Raw genomic sequence first — 9,432 nt, 5'->3', positions numbered from 1 at the left:
CCTTTCTCATGCTTTCTATCAACGCAGGGGTTTTGATTGACGTAAGGTCATTTCCCCCAGCATGTACTATCACCAGGTTTATGAACTTGAACTTCTGTATTGAACTATACAACCGGCCTCTCATTTGTTCCCACTTCATGCCTCTCCACCCCTGCCATGTAATCTTCATGTGTTCCTCCGGTAACCCCAACTGCTTGCCTGCTGTCTTGCCCAAAAAATAAAGGAGTGGCCTATGATCAAAATGTTGCAGGTAGCTTTTCCCCCTGCAGCAACAAACCAACGAAAAAAGGGGGGGGGGGTAGGTTAAAAATTGTAGGATTACTACTGTGTTACATTTATGGGGCGTATGTATTTTCTGTATGCTTTTGATTTCCACCTCCCAATCCCTTTTATCCTATCCTCTGTTTCTCCCCTCATTGCTGCTTCTGTTGCTGCCCCGATCCTGAATGAATGTGATCCAAATTTTTTAGGATCCCATCCATTCGCAATGACTGCCTTTTTGAGCACTTGCCTAAATTGAAATGCTGACATGGGGGATAAGTCCCTGTGAATTAACAAAAGGTGCCCCCCTGCTGGGCGCATCCCTATGTAATCCTGCAAGGCCTTGACCGGGCATGTTATTCTCGAAGTTTTTTCTATACCGAACCATCTGCCCTTACCCAACTGATCTGTTTTTGATCTACTGATGTAAACTAACAACTTCCTGTCCTGTAACAAAACCTGGCTATACATTAAACCTTTATCTGTTACCTTCTTGGATGGGGGGACCAATTCGCTTATCCTAAATGCTCCTCCGAAAGCCAGAGCGAAGGCTGCTCTAAACAAAATACATTCAAATTGGTCTGAACACACCTCCTCAAGAGAGTTCAGAATCATTTTTAGTCTGCATTCAATTATGGGTTCTCGCTTATCGACCCTGGGGCCTTCAACTCTTGCCCATCCCTTCATTATTTTCCTAACTAATGGATCATGTGTGATATCTGCTCTACCCTTTACTATGGAAAAATGAGAAATTGCGGCTAATGCGTTGCTGGCTCCTGCTCTTGACTTTCCTTCTCTGTACAGGACCATTAAAAATGACACCAAATCCTTAGTGCCTTGATTGCTCTTACCGCTTCTGCAGAATATCTGCCATCTCTTCCAGGCCCTTTTGTAGCTGAAAGAGTCTTTTCGGATACTGCCCTTTCACACAATTCTTCTAAGAGGGGGTCACGAGCTGCCATAAATTTTCAGGGCATGCGTAAGCTGATTTTTCCGCATATGGAGCGCACTTAAAGAAAATATCCCACTTTTCTCTAGACAAGGCATCTGCTATAGTGTTTTCTACCCCTGGTACATGTTGGGCTCTGAACGATATATTAAACCTCATACAAATCAGAACCAGATGTCTTAGTAGTCTTATTACTGGGGTTGAGTCTGATGACAGGTTATTCACTGCGTGGACCACTCCCATGTTATCAGAAAAGAACTTAATTGCCCTATCCTTCAAATCTTCTGCCCAAAGCTCCAATGCTACCAAGATTGGGAATAACTCCCAACAATGTCAAATTCTTTGTCAGACCTTTGTCATGCCATGCTTGCGGCCACCTCAATAGGCAAGTCCTCAAATGGTCCTGCCATTCTCCCTGCTTTTATTTCTTTTTCGATTTTGTGCTTCAAAACTTCGGTATGTCGACTAGCCGATTTCAAATTTTTAAAAACTTTGCTGGGTGGGGGAGGGTGTAAAACTGGGATCCTAAAACCTTCCAAAAAACCTTTTGTTAAAAATTTTGCGGCTTCCTTGTCTGGGTAACTTGCCAACTCTTTACTTAGCCTGGCTGTCTGTATTGGCGTTTCCGCTCTTCTGGTAAGCTGTTCGAAAAGGCTGCCTGTTTATCAGACCTTCTTTCTTTTTATTACATTCAGATACCGCATGAGAAGATCCGCAAGCCAAACAAGAATGCTTAAACCTGCACGCATAGCCCCTAGTACACCTTTTCTCGTTGTACGCAAAACAGATGTTTCTGGGCTTAAAAGCATATGACCCTTTATTGCCATTGCCAGCTGAACCATTATCTTTTGAAACCAATCTCGTCCACAAATCTATATCCTTTTGTCCAAAAGACAGGACCTTGCTACTCAATATCTTCTTCCTAAAAGCCCTGTCGTAATCCGACCATGAAGAGCCTTTATAAAACAAATATGTATCGACTATTGTGTCTATGTACTTTATAATATTCAAACATTGTTCTGGTTTTTTCTCTAAGTACACGCTTGCAAAAACCAAGAATCCCTTCAACCAATCGAAAATTGTTTTTCCCCTTTTTCCTTTCTCTTCGGTTTTCACCCCGTCCTCCTTTGCCTGAACAGCTTCCCTAGTCAACTCATAGATATCCACAAATTTACCAGCCTCAATATTTTTCCTAGTTTTCCTCGGCAAGTGATCTGCTGTTTCTGTCAACGCGCATGCGTAAGTATCTGCTGCTCCAACTAGAACCATTGACTGACTACTTTCCTTTGTTTTTCCTAAACCTTTTTCTTTCCCTTTTCCTCTAAAGAATTTTTTCATTAATGATAATATCTTTCCTCCCTCAGTCTCACTATCTGACCCCTCAAAATCAGATTCTGAATCAGAAGAAATATTCAACTCACCCATAGTAGTCTTCCGTGTAGGCACCTTGGTCCTGTCGCCGTTCTGTGAAGACTGCCCTTCTGTACTGGATGAAGCCCTCTCCCTTCCTTCCTGCCGTCTTGAAGGTCCTGCTTCCTCCTTTCCCTTCTGCTCTCTCTCCTTTCTCCATTGGATCCAACTCTCCTCCTCCTCTCGGTTTCTAAAATAAAAACTTGGCACCCGGTTATTTCCGTAACCAATGTCTTCCTGCCACATTCCCTTTACTGGCCTCCTTTGCCGATGCCCGTGGCTGCTTGCAGGAAAAAACTCACAATCATCCTCGTAATTGTATTCCTCGATAAAATAGCAAGAGTCATCATCTTCCCATTGGTCATACTCCCCAGACCACTGTGGCTGGCTCCAGTGTCTTGAGGTTTGAAAATACGAGTGACCACCTGTTCCCCTGGGCCTGGAGTTCCCTCCCCCCCTTGGGAAAGGTCCTGGGTGCCTGGCCCTAGATTGGTTTGGGGTGGATTCTGCCTCCATCCCCCATTCTCCTTCGTCCGAGCCCTGCTCCTGTTCCCAGCTCCCTCCCCCTCTATGGGCATTCCTATGGATCGGGGGAGCTGTAGGGGCTGGACTGCTGGGGTTGTTGGGGCGGGCCTGGCTTTTCCCCCCGCGTTTTCCTGGTTCCCGGCCCGTGCTTCTTGGAGGGACCCCCCTCTGGCTACTGGGAGGGGGGTTCCCTGTTTGGGCGGAGATGGGGTTTGTATGGCGGGGTTTTAACAGGTTATGTTTTACTGGCCTCCTGCTCCTCCTTAGGCCAGTAAAACTAACTCCTTGTTGTAACTCCCTGTGAGAGGGAGTGGGGGCTGACAGGGCCGATACTCACAATACACATCTAGCGGGGGAGGGGGGCCAGCCTAAACTCACCTCGACCCTAGGTGGGCCTCGTTCCTCCTAGGCTAAGGATCCCCCTACCCCCTTCCGGCTGACAGGGCCGATACTCACAATACACATCTAGCGGGGGAGGGGGGCCAGCCTAAACTCACCTCGACCCTAGGTGGGCCTCGTTCCTCCAATGACAGACCTTCCACAAGAGGTGTTGCATGCGCTTGACAAATACACACTTCACATTTACACCTATATAATTTTGGGAGTTTCACATACTCATAACAGATACTCAAGCACATACATGCACACAACATACAGATTGTGCACACAAACATGCACTTCAGTTAGCTTTGCAGGGGGGGCTTTGAGGGAAACGATTCCTTGTGCAGCATTTACTTTATACTGACACGTTCCTATGGTTTTTATATCAACGTGTCAGTATTGCTTTAAGTATTTTTCTTGCTGTAAAAATGCTTTATTGGCAGTGTGAAGAGCATAATTGCTCAGTGCATTATGTGTGGTATTTTATTTAGGTGGGTTTACAACATTTGTAGTGATCTTTAGCAATTTTTGGATTCAGTGGGATGTGTGTTGATTTTGCAGTAGTTGTCATGACAATTTGTATGTACTATTTTCATTCTGGGGTCTCTACATGGCACCTATTTTGGAATCCTATGCATACTGGCAGTGACATAACTAGATATTAATGGGCCCCACAGCAAATTATTTTTCAAGCCCCCAAAATGTGTAGAGATTGACCTGTTTTACCAATATTAATTGAACTTATATATATATGAATTAGGGCCTCATGGGGCCCCTATACCTCCTGGGCCCCCCTGCAGCCACAGGGTCTGCTTCTTCTGTAGTTATGCCCCTGCATACTGGCAACAAACCGTTTGCTGGAGTCTGGCATTCATATTTTTGGTATTTTATTATTGGAGCCTAATAACGTGCTGTAATCTGAAAGCTTTGAGATGATTTTCAGAATGTATATAAAATGTTATATAAACTTTAGCACAGAAGTTTGATAGTTTGTAGGGTAGACATATTTACCTATTTTGGATTTGTCAGAATGTGTACTTTCACTGACTTTTAAGAAAAATCTTTGAATAAAGCTACTGTTCTGCTGGGAGTTTTTAATCTACACAATTTAGAAATCTCAATAAAACTATACTCAGGTATGTTTTTCAAAAAGTGAAGTTAGAGATTGCCACAGTCCTCTAGTCTCCATTCAATTATATGGGATTTTTATAAAATCCCATATAATTGAATATTTATCAATGGGTGAAAGTGAAAGTTCATCCTTTGATAAATATGCCTTTCAAAATGAATGGAGAGTGGCAGAATTTCACTCTAGAGGACTGTGGCGATCTCTAACTTCACTTTTTGATAAATATACCCCATAGTTGGTACTGGCACATTGGGAAGACATGGGGCTTTTTAAATCAGTTGGGTTTTGTGAATGAAATAAAATGTTTGTGATTATATATCCCTATATTCATATACATAAACGCATAATGAAAAAAATGTGATGCTAACAGGGTCGGACTGGGGGGCCCGGGGCCCACCGGGACCCCTGTCCAGGGCCACCTCCGGCCCCCCTACTGTGAGGTGGCGATCGTACACGGTGCACATGCACGAACAGCGGCGTGCATGCAGACCTTTTTTTTTGGCATTCCGATATCAGAAGAGGGGTCTGGCTCTGCGGGGGCCCATGAGGGTCGGGGCCCAGCGGATTTTTTCCTGGTTTCCCACCGTGCCAGTCCGACACTGGATGCTAAGCAATTATGTTCCGTTGTTTTTAAATATAGTTGTCATTTCAAAGCAGTCTTGAAATAGCAGAAATCAGTTTTCCTCCATCTATCTGAATTATGCAACATTGTTTACGAATCACAACCAGACATATACTGCTTTCAAAAGCAATTACATTTACAAATAACTGTAAAACCACTGGGATAATGTGTATTGGAAAGGTGTGTAGAAGTTAATTTTTTTCACTGTGAAAAAAAAAATTGTGTAGAGTTACCTCTTCATAAATCATTCAATCAAGGATGCATGGCCCAATTGGGACCATGTTGGCGGGGCCCCTAGACAAAGTGTTGCTGGCTACTGACACAGCAAGTATTTAGGAAAATAAGGGCATACAGGCACAAAATAGAAAGGAAAGGGGCAGACAAGGTAAGAGAGTGAGAGGGATGAAATAGGGGCACACAGGGTAAGAGAAAGAGGGAGGAAATAGGAGAGTGGACTGGGCCAATAAGTTTGGGGCAGGCTGGGCCGATTCAGCTTGGGAGCAGGCTTGGTTGGATTGGGGGCAGGCAGGGCCTATCAAGGTTGGAGGAAAGCTGGGCCTATGAGAGTTGGGGGCAGGCTAGACCTATGGAGTTGGGGGATAGGCTGGCTTATCAGAGTTGGGGGTGGGCTGGACCTATGGATTTGGGGATAGGCTGGACTCTCAAAGTTGGGGGCAGGCCAGGCAGCATCATGTGCTGAGGAAAATATTATCTGTGCTGCCCTGTGGTGCGGGGCCCCCAGAGGTGTGGGGCCCTATTGGGCCCAATTGGTCCAATAGGCCTAAGGCCGGCCCTGCCCGCGTGATCTGATGTGCTGCGCAAAAACGCAGGCGCCACGTCGGATGCAACGGAAATAAGATAAGCAATGCTGTTATCGGATTGTGTCGCATTGTTGATGCGACGCGGCACGACTGTCGGATGCAGATGCAGCGTCTGCATCCGACAGTCGTGTCGCACTGCATCAACGATTTGACAATAGAATTACTTACCCTATATCCGTCGCATCCGACGTGACGCCTGCATTTTTGTGTAGCGCGTTGGATTGCACCGGAATCATCCGTGGAGTCCTGCCCTTAGTTCAGCAGCATTTATGCCAAAGAATAAATGCTGTATCCCTGATACAGCAATGCCAAGTGAGACATCAAGACATAGTCACAGCTCTTTCTACTCTATTATTGATTTCTGGCATTTGGTCCCTGTGTGTTGGCTTTAGGTAGCTAATATTACTAGCCTTAAAATGTATAATAAAAACTACATTAAAGTTTCTCTATAATGACAATGGCATGGTACTGTATGAAGGTATTACGTTAAATGGAAATGTTAAATGTATCACACCGATTTACTTGTTTCTGCCACCTGTCTAGGGTGTGCAATATGGATTAATTTGCCGGTGTAGGAACATGAAACAGCCCAGTCATTTGTGGGAAATCATAAAATCCAGAAATGCAAAATTCAGGCTTCACTCTAATTTGTACCAGTTCTTTCACTACATTAATATAGTTTAGTTAAAATACATTCTGTAAATAGGGTAGTTTGTTGCACAAACAATTCATTTCCTTAAAAAACACATACTCCTGAGATGAGTTACACTACAAAACAACATACACAGAGAGATATTCTACATGCTTTCATTTACCTGGGTGTGACTGTTTTATCTACATGAACACTAACAAATATCAAAAATTTAGTCTTACTTGAAATTTTCCTTTTCTTTAGTCCGAAAGGCAGCACATCACAATTGGGTAATAGATTCCATTTCCCCTGATAGGACAGAATAATAAACAAGCTTAATTAACCCCTATAAGAGTCACCTCCTCCCCCCAGGCATCAGTGTTCATTTTCTAGCTTCTTAAATAAAAACACACCACTACTTTAAATTTATCGGGAGGGATTATTGTGCTGCCTTTCGGACTAAAGAAAAGGAAAATTTCAAGTAAGACTAAATTTTTGATTTTCTTTACGTCCTACAGGCAGTACATCACAATTGGGATTTAGCAAGCTAAACACAGGGAGGGATCATTATTTCTCTGCCAAGGCCGATACCCAAACTGTACTGCTAAAAGGCTGCTTCTTGAAAAGGCTGCTATGTCAAGCTTGTAGAACTTTGCAAAAGTATGTACATTACTCCAAGAGGCTGCTCTGCAGATATCTCAAATATGCACTTGTGATCTTTCTGCCCAAGAAGTGGACACTATCCTTGAATATGCTTTTAACTCTGCTGGAGGTTTCCTCCCTGCCATAAAAGCTTTCCTATCCAAGGATCTTTAAATGGTGACTCTTCCACAGGAATTGTTGTTCTTTTAGAGTCTTGCGATCAAAACATCCACCTGAAGTGGCTCCTCCCAGGGTGCCTCCTTAGCATCTATAGGAAACATCAATTAGAATCTTTTTATCAATTTGGGTGTGTTTTCCACCTAAAATAAATAAAACCGTTCCTTAGATTTGTGTTGTACTAATGAGGAAGCATCACTATCAGCAACTGAATCAAGATTCTAAACTAGATTACAAATCTCTAGAATGTCAGCAGGTGACATACGTGTATTTATATTTGATCTGACTTCATCAACATATTTTGACAACAGTTTCTTGAACCAGCTAACAAACTGTTCCTCGTTATTTACTGGCCACTTGAAATACATGATTCACGATTTGACTGAGAATAATCTTCAGGCAATGGCTGATCACATCCTGAACAAATATTATATCTGGATTTTCGCTTTTTCCTGGAAGATCTTTCTCCAGACACCTAAAATATATGAAAAGTGAGCATAAGTACACATATTAACTTTGTAAATGTGACCCCAGTAAATCTGCTACACATAGTACCTTTAGCAGCCTAATCACAGTCTAGCAGCTTCCGCTACAGGAACGGACACACAAATGGCAAATGCTGCAAAATACCTGCTTAAGGGGATACCACACCCTTAGCTGTGAGTTTCCTGGAAATATCTTAAACTCCTCATACTCACCATATTTTGCATGCATGTGGTATAAATGATGCTCCCTAACCAGTAACAGTTTTATACTGGTAAAGGTAATAGAATGCAGGACAGCCTAGGAATGGTAACAGCAATGATAATTTGCAATCATTTGAATATCACATTATAACAGATTTCTAAACACTCATTTGAAATTGTAAACTGCAGATGCAATACCATAAAATATAACTGTAAAGGAGTAATAGGATATTTGCAACCCCTATATCTTTGTAATATAGACAATAAAATTCAAAGTTTCCTGAATGCATTGCCCTTGTACTCTACAAGGTCATGAATTAATGGTGGTGAACTGCAGTGCCGTATAAAAACGAATGCAGCATAATGGACAAGGTACCACTAGCTACAATCTACACCCACATACCTCGCATGCTGAGGGATTATAGGGACTTTAACTACATTATATTAATAACCCCTTAACTAGAACATTAGTTAAAGTACAGTTCTGTATGTTTGGATCTATATGTCACTTAAAGCTAGTCACTTACAACTGGGTAGTTGTATCATTAGAATAAGACACAGCATTATCTATTTAGTATCCATATATTTTGGAATTAACAGATAACCTGCCAAAATCCACATCCATAAATGTAGTAGAGTTAGTGTTGATATACTTAGCTATTGAGCATAGTCAAGATTACCTACAGAGTACACCGTAGGATAGAAACACGGAAAAAGCCACAAACACAGTACAAATACTTCAGAAATTGGCATGTGATAGTAGCTGGAATAACCTAGAGAGATACTAAGTACGGTAGTTGTAGAAGGAAATAAAAAGACCTGAGGCACTATGTTAATATGGTGCATAAACCAAAAAATTCAGACAATCCATCATGAAACTATTTTCACCGCTGTAATGTCATAGCAATGAACGTCTGAAAATGTTTACTTTTAACATTTACATAGCTATTGTAATAGTGCTCATTTCTGCAGAAATTGCAATGTGGTAAACACATTGTATTTCTGGAGTGCCCTTTGTATTCATCTGCTTAAATGCTGTCAACTGTAAAGATTGCAATATGTTAATATTTTGAATTGCACAGTACAAATAATTCAGCACCTTGAATGGTTATACGATAACTTTGGTTGCAACCTAACTTGTAGTATAGTAAGAGTGAACTGCAGCTGTGCACATAAGATCCATAAATTGAATGTATGA

The 9,432-nt window shown here is 42.2% G+C and overlaps 1 protein-coding gene across 1 annotated transcript; it reads right to left on the bottom strand.

The window, feature by feature from the left end:
* Positions 1-356: 356 nt before the first annotated feature.
* LOC121399945 lies at positions 357-3,389 on the bottom strand. Its single transcript, XM_041581953.1, has 2 exons — positions 2,632-3,389; positions 357-1,216 (listed from the first exon to the last, which is right to left on the bottom strand). The coding sequence occupies exons 1-2, from the start codon at positions 3,134-3,136 to the stop codon at positions 1,071-1,073; spliced, it is 651 nt and encodes a 216-aa protein (XP_041437887.1). The 5' UTR covers positions 3,137-3,389; the 3' UTR covers positions 357-1,070.
* Between the last annotated feature and the right edge of the window lie 6,043 nt (positions 3,390-9,432).

The sequence above is a fragment of the Xenopus laevis genome, chromosome 2L, assembly GCF_017654675.1.
Source record: "Xenopus laevis strain J_2021 chromosome 2L, Xenopus_laevis_v10.1, whole genome shotgun sequence".
In the NCBI taxonomy this organism is placed as follows: Eukaryota; Metazoa; Chordata; class Amphibia; order Anura; family Pipidae; genus Xenopus; species Xenopus laevis.
Note: the sequence above shows the minus strand (reverse complement) of the source record. Positions and strands in the feature narration are given on the sequence as shown.